This window comes from Buceros rhinoceros, unplaced genomic scaffold, assembly GCF_000710305.1.
Source record: "Buceros rhinoceros silvestris isolate BGI_N320 unplaced genomic scaffold, ASM71030v1 scaffold41937, whole genome shotgun sequence".
Lineage (NCBI taxonomy): Eukaryota > Metazoa > Chordata > Aves > Bucerotiformes > Bucerotidae > Buceros > Buceros rhinoceros.
In genome coordinates, this window is record NW_010421164.1 from 1 (window position 1) to 18,875 (window position 18,875).

General features: G+C 41.0%; 1 protein-coding gene across 1 annotated transcript; it reads left to right on the forward strand.

The window, feature by feature from the left end:
- The first annotated feature begins 2,082 nt into the window (after window positions 1-2,082).
- Window positions 2,083-12,241, forward strand: UBLCP1 (ubiquitin-like domain containing CTD phosphatase 1). The gene is made up of 10 exons (XM_010139557.1): window positions 2,083-2,271; window positions 2,663-2,754; window positions 3,149-3,234; window positions 3,326-3,441; window positions 4,533-4,631; window positions 5,627-5,664; window positions 7,764-7,862; window positions 8,322-8,438; window positions 9,786-9,913; window positions 11,230-12,241. The coding sequence occupies exons 1-10, from the start codon at window positions 2,118-2,120 to the stop codon at window positions 11,255-11,257; spliced, it is 957 nt and encodes a 318-aa protein (XP_010137859.1). The 5' UTR covers window positions 2,083-2,117; the 3' UTR covers window positions 11,258-12,241.
- The last annotated feature ends 6,634 nt before the right edge of the window (window positions 12,242-18,875 follow it).

The window sequence follows — 18,875 nt, forward strand, 5'->3', positions numbered from 1 at the left end:
TGGGACGTGTGGCTGACGCTGAGCAGCTCCCGATTTCAGCCGCCGTTCCTCCACCTGTTGCGGTGCCGTAGAAAGTGCTGCGGTCCCGTCTGCGCAGCGTGGCGCTTTCTGTGCTCGGGGCGGGGGCGGCTTATGTTGATGTTGCTTAATGAAACTTAAAGCTGTGGATGTTTTTCTTCCAAGAAAAGTGGCGTAATGCATAATTTAACTACAACAACACAACTTCAGCGCTTTCTCTGACCCAGTGACCTTCCAGCCCGTAGGCTCCTGGTGGTCCAAGGGACTTGTAAAAGCTCTGAAAATGCAATTAACCAAAGCACTCTTCATTTCAGTAAGCTTCAATTTTCCATGGCATCCAGCCTGATGGTAGAAACTTTGAAAATTCCTGTGTCTTTTTATGCTCCTAGTCCATTCTCCTGTAATCATTATTCTGGTGTCCCCACTCAGTCCCCTTAGTGTTTTGCCATTGAATAAAGGTGCCTTATTTCTGTTTGGCATTTCTGATAACATTCTTCTTGAAGGGACCATAATTCAGTAAGGATAAATGGTTGGTCAAGTGCTCAACTTTGGAGGGATGATCTTTTCAAGTGCTGGACAGAGGCATATGGTATAGGTGGCAAAACAGATAATAAACTCTTTTTTTATGTAAACTAAGGATTATGGACAGGACTAATTTATGATAATGACCCTATGTATCAAAATTGCTTGACACTACAGCCTTAACCTCAGTTGAATTCCTCAGTGCTTAGGCTTTTTCACAGCTTAAGTCCCTATCTGGAGATGCTGGGGAGGAAAAAAAAAGAAAAAAAATTCATTTATTTGTGACACCAGTTTTCCTCTTCAACTTGTTTTTAGGGCTCTTAGACAAAATAGTGTGAAGGTGTGGCTTGTCGTGTCCTCAGCAAGCAGGTTGTATCTAGCCCTGTATTCCTCAGCTGGTCTGAGCTGGGTGGGCATGCCTGAGTAATCCCGTGTTCGTTCCTAGTAGGCTATACGGTATCAAAGACAGCAAGTAACCTCTGAGAATATGATGCTAGAGGGGAAGAGGAATCAGATTTTTGGATTCTGAGATTTTTCAAGAAGCCAGATCTGTATTTCTTGGTGTAATGCATTTCTTGAGGGTGGATAGCCTCAGTTTTTTTCACAGGTCTGCTCTCTCTTCTTTTCGAATATCAGTCTCTCAAGGACAATCTCACCATTAGGGGTGCAGAGACTGTCTCTGCATCTCCCGACAGTCTGTAACAGCCTCTTCAAATCTTTCTGGCTCCTTGATTCTCTCTTTCCAAGCTTTAACAGAAAAATCATGTTGTTCTTTCTTCCACGTAAAGCTAAAAATCTCATTTCTCTGCTGTGTTTAATGTAGATCTAAACTGTTAAATACAGTTTGTGTAAGTGATGCTGGGTAAATTAAAGACAGTGTAATTATGGCTGTTTTGTCAGCACTGCACTGGAAGTGCAGTTCTTATAGTGTAATTGCATTGTGTAGGTGCATATTTTGGCTTTGTTGTCGAACTCCTGCTTTGATATTACTACAGGGAGATGTGACCTGGGGTGTGTATTACTGCAGGTATTGCACAGTGAAAGGGATTCGAGAAATCCAACGCTAAAAATGAACGGTGGGGATCAGAACTATTGTTATGGTTTTATATACTTCAGGTATTTCATATTTGCTGTTTTGTTGTTACATCCATAAAGATATCTGTGGCTGGTTCAGTTGCGTAATTATTGCAGAGGACATTTCTGAGCTTTGAAATGACTTTTCTGGTGCTGCAGTACGCTGCTTGGGGGCCGCTTGTGCAGTGAACAGGCTGTACCTGCACAGAACGCGCAGCCAGTGAGCATATGCTGGAGCAAACGGGGAATGTGACATTGCTAAATACACCGAAGTGGAACTCAGAGCCCCAGTTTTAGTGCTCTTCTTTTTTCCCTTAGTTTCAGCTTTTTATCCACGTTTTCATCCGCTCTTGCAAAACAGACAGCTCTTTGACAAACAATATGATACAGACTGTATGGTTTGTCTCCTGAAAAGAGCAATTCTCCTATTTCTTCCTTACATGAGCATTATGTTTTCCTCCTGCACAGTTTTCGGAATATAATACTGAACATATGCTACAAGGATGTCTCTCTCTCTCATAATAAAATGGGGTGGACAGGAGTATACAATAACCTCGCTGTCAGAAGAAGACACAGTGTTGGATCTGAAGCAGTCTCTTAAAGGCCTTACTGGAGTGTTACCAGAGCGTCAAAAACTACTTGGACTTAAAATGAAGGGTAACTGTTCGTATTTGCTGTTTGTTGTGAATGTGCTTGACATGGTTAAGGACAAACATCTCTAAACTTAGCCAGGGTGTGTGTACTAACCAAGCAGCTACCTCCCAGACCTGGCTTTTGAATGAACATAGAAATCTTACACATCACTGGATATTGTTTATTATTGATCCATGTAATGGCTGACATGGAAGTGGGCAAAGGTATGCTAACAGCAGTTAAATTGCTGCTAGCCAGAAAAGTGATGCGTCTGTATCTGGAGGAGGACAGTAACACAGCTTGGGGAATTCTGGTGTTTGGTGGGTAGTTTATTTCAATTAAGTGTGAAATGTGTTGACAGTTTTCTGAAATCTCTCTACCCCAGTAAAAAAAAAAAATATCTGCTGCATTACAGGCAAACCTGCAGATGATGATGTCAAGCTTGGAGCGCTCAAGTTGAAACCAAATACTAAAATTATGATGATGGGCACTCGCGAAGAGAGTTTGGTAAATATTTTACTGGTTTATTAGCTTAAACGGAAAAAATGCTTACGTATGTGGGTCATGATTTTACATTTTGAGTATTCCAGTAATCATTTGAAAAATAGTGTACATTCGATTTCTGTTGGTGTTTTTTTTTCTTTGTAAAGCTTTTCTGCACAACAGTGTATTCATTAAGCTCCCATGTTGTTCTGGACTTAAAGTACAAACTCGTTACTATGCTATTCACTGACTTTTCAAACCTGAACAATCATCAGGATACTTCAGTAATTCTTACCACTATTAAAGTGAAATAATTTTCGTTAAATATTATTTTCCCCTGTGCAGGAACAGAAACTTGCTATTGATATTGTTATTTCCCTTCAGTGATCCTAGTTATCTTTTATTATTATTCCTCTAGGAAGATGTCCTTGGGCCACCTCCTGATAACGATGATGTTGTCAATGACTTTGATATTGAAGAGGAAGTTGTGGAAGTAGAAAATAGGTTAGGAGGTTTGGCTATTAACAAACAGCCTTGTTATTGAATGTACGGTATGCATTTTAATTAACTGCAACTTTTTGCACTGTTACATTAGGGAAGAAAATCTACTAAAAATTTCCCGCAGAGTTAAAGAGTACAAAGTGGAAATTCTGAATCCTCCTAGAGAAGGAAAAAAGCTGCTGGTCCTAGATGTTGATTATACACTGTTTGGTGAGATTTTATGGAACTTCTGGTTTTTGTTTCTTTTAAGAGGTCACTATATTTGCCAGTTCATGTTGCTCGGTTTTTGCGTTACAAATCCAGTTCAGTAACTTTGGTACGTCTTGTACTATATAAATTCCGCTTTGTAAGATCTTCTGCTTGTGTTTTGAAAAGCTTTTTAAGTGTTGCAGGTTGTTGATTTTGGTGCAGCAGGTATTTATGTTCTGCAAGATGACATAAAAAGGTAACAAGTTAGTATTCTAGCTAAATAATCTTTCTCTTGACCAACTTATATTTTGGACATGACAGTGGCAGGGCAAGGTACTCTAAAGTAACAATCTCGGTCTGTACCTGATTGACTCCACTTTGGGGGGGTGTGGGAGAATAGCTTCGAATTTTACTTCCTGATCATTACTAAACATGCACAAAAACATGTTTTACTTGAAAATTCTGCCAAACTGGTTTTTTTGGAAGCCAGAATTTTCCTTCTGACTTAATTTTCTGGGTTGAAGGTCTGTCAAGGCAGCTTGACTATAAGCAGTAAGTAATGGCTTGCCTTATTCCTTCTCCTTACCTTGCCTTTTTGATGAGATCTGTTTGCAGTGTGAGATTAGAATTCAACGTATTATTGTGTTTAAAATTTTTATTTAGAGGTCTTTGGTTAGCAGAATTTGACAGCAGTTTTCTAATTGGAACAGGCAATGTTTACATGTCCAAAATAAGCTTGATTTTTGTTCACAAAATTAACTGAACTAGATTTGAAGGAGTCTTTTTCATATCTGGGATGTCATTAATTTGCACAGATGAACTATTTGGCCTGACTCTTCAAAGATTTCAGAGCCACAGATCTTTGATTTGATTATTAGCTAATCCCTCAAATACCTCTAAGGATCAAGAGATAAATAATCCCCTCTGCTTCTTCTCTCCACCTTTAAAATGGGAATGGTAGTTTGCTATGAGTGCATTCATAATTCTAAAGCACCCAGTGCTTCCCTCGTGGAACTCTTCAGGTCTCGGGACAGATAGCAAAGTCAGGCTGAACTTCAACAACTTGCCTTAAGCTTTAATAATGAATTGCTTCACTCTTATATTCTCTTTAGACCACAGATCGTGTGCTGAAACGGGGGTAGAACTGATGAGGCCATACCTTCATGAATTCCTGACATCTGCGTATGAGGATTATGATATTGTCATTTGGTGTAAGTTTTATACTCAGTACCTAAGACTTTGTTGCAAATTGTAATTCAGAGCAGAGACTCCAGGTGGGAGGTTTTTATATTGCTGTTTAGTGTGAATCACAAGATCTAAAACAATACAGGAATGTTTAGCTGCAATACATTCAGCAGAAATGTTCACACAGCTATTACAGCTCTTTTAGAACAATAGTAATTCATGTGCGAAAAAACACCACATATTGCTCACACGAATGGGTCTAATCACAGCATAAAGCTCAGCATTGCTGTGCTGAGTGTTGCTTTGTACAAACAAACAAGTGCTTGAAGTAACAAAATTGTGCAATCAACATTCAGGCACTGTTTGATAGCTATCTTTATAAAGAATCTCAATCCAGACAATAAGTCGTGAACTGCCAAATGAACCAACCTCTCCTGTCATCAGGGGTGGCTGGTTGGTTGCCTGTGCATGCTGCTTCACTTCCTGTCTGACAGCTGGAGAACAGACTTGAGCCAGTGCAGGGTTTAAACCATATTAGAATAGTATTACAAAATTTAGTTTTCATGGTCTGGGACAATGTTTCCCCATGTCCTTACATCAGTGGGCAATGCTGACACTTTCTCCTGGAAGCAATGACAAGAATACATAAAGCGTGGCAAGGATGAAGTCCTGCACAGGCAGTGTGGTGCTGCAAAGCAGCTGTAGCCCGCTTCTCAGAGTTCTGTGGTTTAGTTACGTAGTTCAGGTACAGCTCATCTATCCAGTGGCTTAAATGCATGCAGTGTTTATCCAGCTGACCATTTGAGAAGTGAGCTTTTCCAAATAAAAACAAACTTCCATGAAGGAAGACTGTCTTCAAGACAGTGAACATGGAAACCTGTAACAAGGACAAATCTTTATGAAATTAAATTTTGTGTAAAAAATTTGATGTTAAGTGAACAATTTCTTGACTTGTTTCCTTTTGCCTGTCAATAACTTATTTTGACAAAGTATTCTTTCTGTTTTCCCCCTTTGGTTTCAGCTGCTACTAATATGAAGTGGATTGAAGCTAAAATGAAAGTAAGTTCTGGAAATGTGTAACTTGTTTCCAGTCTGGTCAGCTGTTCATACAGTAGGACTCATACTCAGTGTTGTGGAACGGGATAGCATCTGGGGAGGTCATGTGAAGAAAAACCCAAGGTTTTTAAATCGTCATAGTCACTTTAAAATATCTTCGTCACAAAATGAGATTGAATCTAATTTTAGAATTCCTCACAAACTATCAGTGGTAGGTGCTAAATTTAGCAGAACTAAACACAAGTCAGTACCTGCTGAAACTTAGATTAGGCACGCAGTCTTCATAGCTGCTTTCATCTTACCTCTAATTATAGAGTTCTAGTCTTTGAGTGTAATATCCTTTTTTTTAAAGGAACAAACAGATGTGGCAGGCTGGAGTAGGTTATCAAGAGGAAACCCTTTTCCTATTTATCTTGTACCTCTTGCAGCTGTGTGGTTCTGTTGCTTCCTCTGCCTTATTAAAACATCCGTAAGAGCTCTTCTTTCAATCCTCGTCTCCTTTGTTCCTAAATCAGGCAGCTAGCCAGTTTGGCACAGCTGACCTAGAGGTAAATATATTTACAGCCATGCTTAGCTGTAAATCTAATGAGCTTACTAGGAGTTGCTGTGTGTTTGGTTGGTGGGTTTGCTTTTTCATGCTTATAAATCAAAGCTCGTTCACTTTTCAGGAAAAACTTTTCCAAATTTAAGCATTCATATCCCCACTCTACAGTTTTTATAGGTTTTAACAGAGCAAAGCACATTTTCCAGTGTTCTCTTCCTCAAAATAATGAATTGCTAGGATCTTTCTAAACAAACAGAGTTCCTGAGAGCGATCTCAGAAATGAGAACCTTTAATCAGAACTACGAAGTGGAGTTAGTGCTAGCACAACCCAAGTTGAGCCTTGCAGACATTGCCCTTCTTGTGGCACTGTTACAGCTCTGTGTCGCGTCTGTCAGTGTAGCGCTAGGACTGGTTGTAGAAAACCGTTGTTCAAAACTGGGCTGTTCCTCTGCGCTGGTCACCATTCTACGTTTCTAGGTCGCTTTTCCAGCCCTTTCTTGTGTTACTGAATCACAATCTTTCTATGCCGGCTCCAGGGTCGTCATCATTTGAGATTCCTACCACTAGATGCCAACTGCTGTTTCTCCTTAAGCCGAGAGCACCAGTCTCACTTTTTGTCAGGGAGCAATGATCCCAGCAATACTTGGCATTAAAGTTTTTGTTTTAAACAACAATCAGGAACAGCATTACAAAGAAGGGAGTACTAGATCACCAGATTTAATCTGTCATTTACCACCTATTTATGCCTGGAATTCGAACGGTCTAGAACAGGCTGTTTTTTCAGTGTAACAGCGCACTGACCTGGGCAGGTAGCGCTTTTCATTTGCAAGATTCGCTTTTTAAGATAAAAGCAAATCAGTCAAGGCTGGATATTTGCAACAGAGCTGTTGTATATTTTCTCCTTGTTCTGTACCTTTGCATAATACAGCTGTTGCACACACCAGAAATCGTCAGCACTGTCTGTAATATGTCAGCAGATTTTACTAGTGCTCTTCAGCTTTGGAAAGGATTTGAAATGGAAATGATCGCTCTCATCTAGACAAAATTTTTAATTCTGAAAAGGATGTTTTCCTTAGCCTTTATTTCAGGAGTTATCAAATCTTTCAAGTACAAACTGACAGATTTCTGGTTAACATTGGCTATCTTGGACACGTGTTGGAGGAAGCGGTAACAATGAACTGTTACTCTCTTTCTACTTATATATACCTTCAATTGGGCTGTGATTTGCTGCAATTCACTGGGAGGAACAAAGAGCAGACAGTACACTGTTGCTGTCCTTGCTATAGATACCGAGTAAAGTCAACATCGGTTACGTTTCTGATAAAAAACGTTGCCAAAATAAATTCTTATCAGCTGCTTTCTGTCTTGGTAGAGTGGTGTACTTTTATGATTCTCATTGAGTAAAACAAAGCTCCCCAGACACCTATTTTTACTGTGTGTCTGGTAATCCTTAGCAGCTCACCCTTTAGACAAACAACGTACTGTAATTGTGGTTCCAGTTGTACAGCAGTAAAACTGTCATAATTAGAAGCTTTAATAATAAATCTTTGTGGTGTAGGAGCTTGGAGTGAGTACCAATGCTAACTACAAGATAACGTTCATGTTGGACAGTGCTGCCATGATAACAGTGCACACTCCTAGAAGAGGACTAATAGATGTAAGTACCTACTTTTTGCTGATCTTTTTCAACACTCAGCTGACTTGTTATCATACCCCTTTGAAATACTCAACAATAAAGTTGTGCTGGAGTTTTCATGCAAGAAAACTGTAAGAATCTTGGAGGCATACTTTTTTTTTTTCCTACTGAAATTCTCAGTGTTTTATTTTATTTGGATGATACTGCATTCAAATCAAATAATAGATAACTTGCAAGAAAATTTAGTACTAACAGAAAGGTTTTCTTTAGTGTGGGGAGTATTTAGTACGTTTTACTATTTCATGTCTCTCCCCTTATTAAAGCCCAAGTACCTGCTAAATTTTGAGCAAAAAAATACAAGTGTCCATTTGAGTTTGGACTCGAGTTCCTGTAGACCGATATTTTAATCTCCTGCATATGATCTGATTTACCTCAGGTAAATCAGGTACCTCAGGTACCCTGTATGTGTTCTTTTTGCAGGTGAAGCCTCTTGGTGTTATTTGGGGAAAGTTTTCAGAATATTACAGCAAAAAAAATACTATCATGTTTGATGATATTGGCCGAAACTTCCTAATGAATCCACAAAACGGACTCAAGGTAATTTTAACTGAGACTTTCATTTATTACCACTTTCTCTTATACTTCAAGTAGCATTTTCTGATACTTCTTTACAGTATAATAAAGAAAGGGTATCCTTAACTAGCAAAGATGCGGGGTTTTTTATCCATTTAGATTACTGTTTGTCTGGACTAATATTTCCCTAATAGCATTAAATAAGCTTTGTTTCACTATTAAGTGAGCTTTTAAGAGACTACCAAAAATCAATGAAATTGTGATTTCCACGTTAATTATACCTGCAAGCCATAATCGAGCTGAGTTGACAAGCACCATTGAAATACGTGATCTTTTATCCCAAGAATGGTTATATGTGGAAAACAACTACGTGGCTGTATTTCATGATATTATGCCAATGTAACAGCAAGCGTTCTGTTCTGGGAGATAATGAACACTTTGAGCCATTTTGACTGTAGAATAACAAATATTTCAGTTTATAAAATTGTCAACCAGTTCAAGCTCCATCATCAGTGCTGGTTCTGACTAAGAACACAACTTAAATTTCTACTTATATGTGATGGTGCAGCACTACAGTACTGAAAGATCCCTCAAAAATTTCTTTTTTATAAAAGCTGCTTTCAGATGCAGAAATCCCAGATGATGTTTTTTTGAAAGTATCCATGATGTGGAGAGGATAACAATTGATGAGATCTAGCAGGATGATGTTAATTGGAACTGTACAGTGATAGGAGAATCTGGAATAGCAAAGATTTCATTGGAAGAGTATTATCTCCCTCTAGCTCAGATTCGAAAGACGTTTGTCAAGATGACATTAACAGAGCTGCAGGCAAGAATGTTGACTCACTAAAACAAGGCACAGGTATAATGTATTCCAAGCTTAAAGCAGTTGTCAGATGGGCTTTATTTCTGACATCTCTTCACAGAAGCTTATCTGTGATTGTAGTCAAATGCTTTTTGTTGAAAAAAAGCATCTGGTTGCAGCGATGACACACAACTCATAGCAGAGCTGAAAAACCCTCACGCCTCCTGCAGAACTCTATGAAATCATATTAGAAAATGTGGCGGTCCATTCCAGATCCTTTTATCATTCTGTCTGACTGGGAGGGGGAGGCTTGCGGAAGCGCATGACAAAACAAATTTCTTCCAGCTGGGCATGTAAGGCAAAAACCCTACAATCCAGTTTGCATGAACAAGACGCATTGGATGTGGCCACTAAAGGAAAAGGCTTTTCTTCCTCTTCCCTAAGAGAAACTATAACTTGTTATAGTACTGAACATACTTTTTAATTAGATGATAAATGATAGAGAACTGGAAGCGTTTTTCTTACTTTGAGCAAATGGTTATATCCAGTTTATTTATTTTGTATAGATAAGGCCTTTTATGAAAGCACATTTAAATCGGGATAAAGACAAGGAGCTTCTAAAGCTCACTCAATACCTTAAAGAAATAGCAAAACTAGATGACTTTTTGGAGCTGAATCACAAACATTGGGAAAGGTAAGAACAAAGTCAAAATTCTTTCTTCCTTCTGTCCCTGACCCCACTGTGTTTTGCTTGAGACTGTCTGTACATAAACCGGAAACAATTGAGCTGATGAACTTTGACATCGCTTACAGTTATGAAGGTCCTTTAGTTTCAGTAGAATTTTAATAAGGCTGCAGTGTTTGGGCTGCTTCCCTCAAATGATAAGATTTGGACAGAAGGGACTTTTTTTTATACTTCTCCAGTATTCAAGTATTCACCAACTGTTTTCAGTGAAGCAATTATGCTTCCCAAAAGGAAGAGAGTTTTTGAAGGACCCTGATCCCTAGAAATCTCACTGTCTCCACCCCTAAGAAGTTAGGCTGTCAGCTTAGATCTCAGGTCCTGAGTTACAAGGCAACTTTTCTGGTGGTTGCTTCAGAGGTTTGGGGTGTTGCAGTGTGATTCTTGGACACTGTGGTATTGTGGTGCTCATTGGCTCCAATGTGTAAGTTACTGTGTATGAATGAGACTTTTGAAAAATTAGGACACCAGTTAGTGTCCTAATTCTTGCTAGAGAATGATTAGCTGAAATGTTTGGGCAAAATTCTTCTTAATGGTTTTATGCAACAGCCTGAAGTTTCAATACGTGTGAAAACAAGTGTGTGCAATATACTGTTCGAAAAACACTCATTCACTGCTTAAAAGAATGGCCATGCAAATTTTCTTTCTTGTTTCTGATTAGAACAGAAAGTCAAATGCTAAGCTTTAAGAGCAGTGAAATTCACTGGATATTTCACACTGTCAGTTAAATTGGTTGGATTTTTTTTTCTAAAGTATTTGCAAAGACTTCAGTGTCACCACGTAGGCAGATTGCTCCAGCCTTAGTGGTAAGCGAACTATGAGATCAGAAAACAAGCATCTTAGAGTACCTCAAATTCTTTAAAGAAACTAGTGGTTATGCTGGCTGACTGTTCATTAAAGTCTTGAATTTATTTGAAGGGGTGCCACATCATTTTAAAGGATACATAGCTACTTTTCCAACTAATGTAGTTTTCAACCTCTTAGAATAAAACATTTCCATTTCCTACCTCCCTTTTGTTTAAAAAGCCTAGTAGAGAGTAACTAAAAACATTCACTGGAATTACTGCAATATAACCGATCGTGGAATTGAAAGAATGCTGAAATGGAATAAAACCATTAGTATTGATCACAGTTCTCATTTTTGTTATCAGTGGGAGGATTGCTAGTCAGAAAAGAAAGCAAATTCATACTCTGAGTTTATAAAAAGTACTAGATATATTTGTGTCTGCCTCTTACCTTGTGAAAACCTGTACGTTTGTTTCTTTCAGGTATCTTTCGAAGAAGCAAGGACAATAACGCTAATAAAATCGTGTGGCACTGAATTGAAGGGAACATAACTAAGATCATTGGACTTTTCCTTGCTTTTACGCTAGAGTATGATAGTGCTGGACACTGGATCCAATGCCAGAACGACTGCTATTCTTGGTCTTCCAATTGGTTGGTTGTGGGGTTTTTTTTTTAAAGATCACAGCAATAAGCTCAAAGTGGGAGAAACGAGTCATTTACTTTTTGTTGCATTCAGTTCTGATGTTACTACTTAAAATACTTTCCTCTCCTTTGTTGCCGAAGTACAACCATAACCATTAAAGACCAAAACCATTCTGAAACTAGAATAAAAAATGTTTAGACCAAAAAAGCTGAGTAAGGAGCCAACCTCGGCATTGTATGAATTGTATAAGCCCTCTATTCCCTCCATCTTTAGAAAGAGTCTCCCTCTCCCATTCCAGTATTTATAAATTACAAGTTGTCTAAGTTTGGTATGTATTAGTATGTCAGTGTTTCTCTGTGCAAGACAGTAAGATGGAAAGGTACCACCTCTGTGGCCGTTTACCCCAGTGTGTGAACTTGTGCTATAAAGCAGTGTTAACTGGAAAACAAAAGATTGATGTTTGAGGGAGAGAAACCCACTCATATTTGGTAAGCGAAAAGCAGTCTGAAAAATTCTCCAGTTAGATAAAGGGTTTAAACCTCAGATGGGAAAGTCGCTTTCCTAACAAAGCATGAACAAAACCCTTGTTCTCTTCTAGCTAAATCTTGTCCAAGTGCAAACACTGTGTTTAAATACAATATTCAGCCATACTGTTCTCAAGGTATCATTTACTTGCGCTGCTTATGCCTGCGCTATCGAAGTGTGATGTGACTGCTGTCTGGCATTACCAACACTTGTGCATTATGCAGTTCGTGTATTTGAAAGAAGCCTGACCCTTTCAAATAAAAACAGTATATATTGTTCTTAAGGAACTATAGCAGTTGTGTAAATAATAAATACCTTTTTCATAAGTTGTGCCCTGTGCTGTCTTAAATATCTCATTTGCATAATAGAGAAGCCGCTGATAATCTTCATTTTGGTTTTTTTGGGGGTGTTTCTTTGAATTCCAGAGACACTGATCTTGTGTCAGTAGTTAAGTAAGAGACTGGTGTGTGCCGCTGCAGATCAGGGCAGTGGTGTCAACTAGCGAAGCGCCTCACTGCCCAGGAAAGGAGCCTTGACAGCAAATGTCAGAACGTCAGGACCGCAGACACAAATGAGCTGTTAAAAAGAGCATGTTAGGCTCCAGCTCAGTGACCTGTCAGAAAATATACAGTTTCTTATCCACTGCTCTTTGTGGTTTAATGCCAACCCAAGCTGCATTTTAAACTAATAAAACAGAACTCTGATGCATAAACCGCTTTGTTTTAGGTAGGCAGGGAGAGGGTATTCCTGAAGGTTTGTCCCGAAGCTGGCTCACTCTTGTACCTCCAGATAGAGTCCCCAAGGTTCAAACAGGGATCCTTTACCTAGCAAGGCTGCAGCAGGGTGGGTACTGGAATATAGGGCTGGTGTATGGTGTGCTGGAATGCCTTTCAATTAAACAACTGAAAGTCGAGGCATTGCACTTGAATCCCCTATAAAATTTGTTACACTAGCCAGAGAAAATGGAACCAAGGGAAGGTATCTAGCCACGTGCCCTTCTCTTTTTTTACAAAGCTGATGTAGGAACAGAGGTTTTATAGTAAATGAGTGATAACTGCTTTATTTTCCATCATACAAGGGACATAAAAAACCAAACCCCCTTGATTTTATTTCAGTGACACAGGGATTTCACCCCAGAATTTCAAAGTGTTTGCTGATCCGAAGTAGACATGCACTCCCCTTTCACTGCTACATGAGAGTTGGTATCGGTGTGACGGTAACACAGAGCTGTTGCTGACAAGTCATTATGTCTTTTAGGACTCATATTGTTTTCCTTATCATATTGTAGGTTTGAAGACTAGTCTTGAAATTTTAATTTTTCTCCTTTTAGATTGGGAAGGCAGTTTTGACCTACTTGCATTTCCAGGGTGTTGTTGAGCCTTGGGAATAACTATCACAGCAAAACCTTGCTCCCTGTTAACATTTAGGTTCCTTTTTGATTATATTGAGGTCTCTGAGAAGCATTTGATCAATGGCTTCCACCATCTCTGTTAAAAGAAATAGGATTAAAGTATAATGAAAGAGAGGGAGCATGTGGCTTAATTATAGCACTGATAATTTACTGTTCTGTGAAACTCTGGAGAAGCATTAAATGGAGTATGAAATATCCCAACTATTTCCGTGTGTCAGACTGTGCCGGGCTCCCAGTACATGTCAAGTATTTTGTATGTTGTTCCGTCTGATTATTCATACCAAAAGAGACAGTCCATTTCAAAATGAAGTTATTTCTGTAAGCTCTGGGTATCTGACAACTCCAATGCCTCACTGTGGCATGAATGCTCATCACTGGAGGTACATTCGGTGACAGCTGAAGCCAAGAACTGAACTGCAAATTCAGCTCCACAAATCCTGCTGCCTGACTGCGAAATCTACAGCTAGTTGCCAATTTTTATTCCTGACTTGACATTCGACTGACAGCAAGTGGATGCCAATGGGTTTAAGACAATTTTCCACTCTGTCTGTTCAGGATGTATTTAAGACTGATGTGAGAAGTGCTGAATACTTTCTACCAATAAGTTGAACTCTAGATAAAAACTGTTTCAGAGCGTAAAAAAAGTTCACAGCTCCTGATTCATTAAAGCTGTTTAAAACAAGAAATGCTGAGTGAAGAGGTGTCAGAGGATGGGATCCTCTGACATTTCGCTATGGACTTGTGGCAGTCATGGCAGGGGGCACCCCGCGTTTTTTGGTATGAGAGGATGGGACCCTTTGACATTTCGCTATGGTCTGGTGGCAGTCATGGCAGGTCCCAGCCAGTTTTGTTAGCATGGGCAACCGCTGCACCCAGTGCCGGGTGGCTGATGAAGTGCTTTGGCTGGGGGATTGATGGAGAAAGATTTCAGTGAAAAGGAAACGTTGAGGGAGAGAATAACAGGGCAGGAAGAGAAAGATACCGATCTATCCTGGAGAAGACGAGGCACATGTTCCAAGCGTTACGAGTTTGTGTAAGTAATACCGGGCAGTCACAGGACACTGCCGAGTTACCAGAGCACTGTACTGACACCAGTGCTTTGAAAGAGCTTCTCACCAATCGGGACACGTTTTAGGTAAAAGTGACTTAGATTCAAGGTCTAGAAGAGCTGCCTCATGGCGAGAGATGACCAATACCTGTCTGGTTAGTGCTTACTAGAGGACGGTGGAAGATGGCTCTGATGGCTCACAGTGCTAAGCCTGGCTCGCCTGGACCACACTGTCTTAGACCTTTATTTCCCAGCCCAGCTGTATTATCCACTCCAGATCCCCTGCTCTGCCATCATCCATTACATTTAGATCCCAAATAATCACAAGGCCTCAACCTCACCATTCTTGCAGCCCTTCTCCAATGGTGTTTCATAATGGAGGATTTCAAAATGAACTATTTATATATTGCTGAGCTCATACAGCCCTGAGCTTCGTTATTTATGCTTATTTATGAAGTTTGCTCATCTCTGGAGATCCTTTGATGCTGCTTTGATACTGTGAGAACTTGGATGCTTATTTAGTTCTGGGGAGTCTGTGCAGAGCTTGGCACATTTCCTCACCACACAGATGCTCACAATGCCATGCCATTCATTTCTATGTCTCCTAACAAATAGCTTCCCCACCAATTCATTTTTTGTTAACAAATAATCGGCACGAGTCAAAGGGAGCTTGTTCTCAAATTACATAATGCTGTTAGGACTATGGTGAGGTGGTGGGCACAGCAAAATGCATCTTTGACACTTGACTGAAAGTCATTTGGGGGGGCTTTTTTTCCCCCCTTTCAACTGTCTAGTTGGAATTGCACATCTGCTCTGCTCATACAACACATTTTTCTAGGTGTTCGTATGGCAGAAAAGAGCAGCTCTTAACATTCTCACCATGGCAGGGACCAGGGTTGGCTGCAGCTCCTGTGTGCAAGGGAAGTGAGTGACCTGGAGCAGAGCCTGCACAGTCACTGTCCCTTAATGACATCCCCTCCTCCTTCCCCTGCAATACCCTGGAAGATTTTTTGTTTTGAAACACTGAAGTTATCACATCAGATTTTTCGTGACGAAATGTCGTCACCTGTGCTGCTGAAGCATTTGATATTTCTCAGTGAGAGTCCTGATTTTCACTATTTATGCTGCTCTGGAGGGGAAAGCAAGTCAAACTGTGGATCAGAGCATCAGTCAAAGAAGCCACAGTTCAATATAAGTGCTCAGGCCAAACTTCTCAACCTTCAGATTTCACTGGGATTTTCTGTCTCCCAGGGTCTGAACTAATACTCTGTTCTACTTGCTGCAAGACCAGTCCCTGGATTTTGAGTTGGGTCTGCCATGCTTCTTCCTGAACACAGAGCACACAGACTCTGGGCATGAGTGGTGGAGTCACAGTAATAGTGTGGTTAAAAAACCTCTTTCCTGTCTTTGTGGGTTTTTTCAATGCTCTATTTTTTTTCAATGCTCATTGCTTAAAAGCCTCTTTTTGCACTCCGTAGGAGCTCCGTATGTCCCTAGGCCCATAAGAGCACTCTGAATGCTCCACAGGAGTCAGTGTGCTGTGACAGTGTAATAACCGAGGGCTTTGATGAGCTTTGTGCATTATTGATGTGTAACAAGCCAGGAACTCCGTTGGTAAGCATCGACCTTTATTCCTCAGGTGTTTCTGCCTAGTTTGGGTCACACTGGAAGAACAAGCGGTGCCACAGGAAAAATAATGTAAATAATTTAACAAATTGTAGTAGAACTTTCCGAGACACCCTGGTTCCTAGGGCAAGCTGTGATGGCTCTGGAATTGTATTTTGCAAAGCTTACTAATTCCCCACCCTACTTTCTATATTCAGTCCACATTTCATGACATACCTGGGTACATGACATTTGTGAGTGGTGAAAAACCACAAGCACCTGTTTAGCAGGTGAGCGTGAGCAGCATTTCAAGCAGATGCTTAAAGTGCAGCTGATGCCAGAGTGACTTTTAGGTCCCTCTGCTGTCCTAATGATGGATATTCCTTGAACCAGGACCAAAAGGAGCGCATTTTTGGAGAAGTTAAGTGTATTACACTGCCCCAGAGATGAAGATAAATGTGAGGTGGGGGGGTTTTTTCAATCTGATTAGTCCTCTGCAGATGTGACAACAGGTATGCTGTAAAGTTTCTTTCTATAACATAGGGTAACAATTTAAAAATAGATTAATTTGTGTCTAACATTTGAAAAGAAAGACCTGAGCTTCAGATCCAGGTCTGTTCGTAATTACATCTGAGCAATACCCTCATCCCCACAAATAGTAAATTAGTTGGAATAAACACATGCAGAGGCTATGAAACTGCTGTGTTTTGAATACAGTGAGTAGCTGCAGCGGGAAGGAATCAGGTAAACACTTGAAAATTCTGAGTTCTTTAAACAGAACTGAAATACTGCATTTTGTGCACTTCTACTTTTAAGTGGTTCTAAATTGTAAGAATTTAAGTAACCTAAAGTGAAGGTTTTTTTCCTCTAGTCTGATATAATTGTTTTGGATAGTTTGCTGAAAAATATCAAACAACCCCTTGAAAAATGCTTTAGATAGAAAAAAACGGAGGAAATTTAGGCAGATTTAGTTCTGCAACTAGTAAACTATGTAACATATGGTTTTATGGCACTGACATGCACCCATGCAGCACTGAGGTGGTGCTGTTGTCACTGATAATACTGATTTCATGGCTTGTCACTTGCTTGTTACGGCAATCCCTGATGAAGGCATATGACAGTTTGTCTGGTTTTAAGCTCAGAGATACTATAAAATAGTCGTAACTTACGTTACTGATGCAGAACCACGTGTTACTCTCCAGCACACGGGAAGACACGTCAAAGCATGTATGCCAAGAGCCCCACAGCTCGGTGCTGGTCCAGAAGCCTCAGCTGGTTGCTGGGATCCCGACTGCACATCTGGGAGTCAGAGATAGGGGTGAGTGAGGGAGAAACGGGCAGGGAGAAATGCCTGTCCTCGACTCTGCTTGCCCTGCAGTGAACCTGGCACATTGCATGCAGAGGTTATGGGCAGCCAGTGAGTGGAAAGCATCAAAATGAACAGTAGATATTGTGAGATTAACATATAAAATCCCCTAATGGATATGTAGGCATCACAGATAATTACAGATCCACAGAGCATGACCCAGTCAAGTACAGGGCACAATTCCAGAAACCATGAAGGGGAAAAGGTCGTGGTGTTACCCCCAAAGATACTCGAATCAAGCCAGAGACCAGTAACAGCACTAGGTTATCAGACTATTCAGGCAGTAAGCAGGGCAAATGGAGGCTTACGGGCAGTTTCCAGTACTGGTCAACCTTTCACAAGGATCACTTGAGCTTTACTTTGCCTTTGCAGAGGGTGAACCTTGGGCTGGGCATGGGACATGAAGTGCTAAAGGCTGGGAAGGAAGCCAGACAGGAGCTTTTGAGCTAAAGCTTCTGCCAGAACCAACATGCAGCAGCTGGATTACACCAGCTTTACGGGGGCGGAAAACTGCACAGGGTGACCTTGTCTTAACGAGCAGAGACAGCCCTCAGCAGGGCGTTCAGACTGTCTCTCCAGCCCTACGACAAGGGCCAAGCCGCAAGTGTATTTGCCCAAACTGTTCCTTGACCCGTGGATCATACTGTTTCTTCTGTTCCTAAGTCACAATGACACACGGGCACAACAGGACTAACTCAAGACTACACAGATGGGCCCTGAAGCAACAGAGCAAGGCTGGAGCAGTATCTGCAGGTCTGGGCAGTCCTGCCTTCCCTCAGCCCCTGCTCGTGCTGCAGGTGTGCTGTAGCTGAGCAGAGGTCCGTACCCAAGGTCATATCCTGGAGCAGAGTGCCATGGACACACATCTCCCCATAACATCTGCTTTCATCCCCGTGTGTCTAAGACCTTCTTCTATTGCTGGAGAAAGGCCACAGCCACAAAACCCTTGAGGCTGATCTTCAGGAAACCTGCTCATTCTGATTCCCAGACTCGGTGCTGGGTGCAGCCACTCGCCTTTACCTTCAACACAGACAATCCAGCAAAACCCTTTGGGGTTACCACTGCCCGGGAGGGCACAGACAGCCTCTGAGGGCCCCATGAAGCCCAACTTCGCTGCTTGCTGGCACGGTGCTTTACCACGAGGCTGCTCATCTACCCAGCCATCCTCCACTGACCCCATCACGGTCCCTAAACCACATATTCTCTTCTTAAACAAGAAACCCCCACGGTCCTCTCCGGTTCTCCTATTTCCATCACCCTTCCAGCAGCATCCCGGCAGTGACAGAGCCATGGCACAGCAGGGAAGCTCAAGTGATTTCCACCTCATTCTCATTAAAACGGTACCATCGCCAAGCGCTATTCATTTGCCAAGAGCGGGGGTTAAAGCTCATCTCTGATTACACCTTGTCCTGCCTCCTGTCTCAGCAGCGTGGATCTGCTTTCAGGGGGAGGGGAGGTTTGGCTGGTCAGAGCAGACTGTTTGAACTGCATACCAGTTGGCTCAGCTAACCTGCTGTGCCCCGCAGGAGT

What these genes read in the sequence shown, in the direction of transcription:
- UBLCP1 (XM_010139557.1), top strand. Translation starts at nt 2,118, where the DNA reads ATGTCTCTCTCTCTCATAATAAAATGGGGTGGACAGGAGTATACAATA. An exon ending in TGTTGATTATACACTGTTTG is followed by an intron (nt 3,442 to 4,532) that starts GTGAGATTTTAT and finishes TATTCTCTTTAG; the next exon opens with ACCACAGATCGTGTGCTGAA. An exon ending in TTATGATATTGTCATTTGGT is followed by an intron (nt 4,632 to 5,626) that starts GTAAGTTTTATA and finishes CTTTGGTTTCAG; the next exon opens with CTGCTACTAATATGAAGTGG.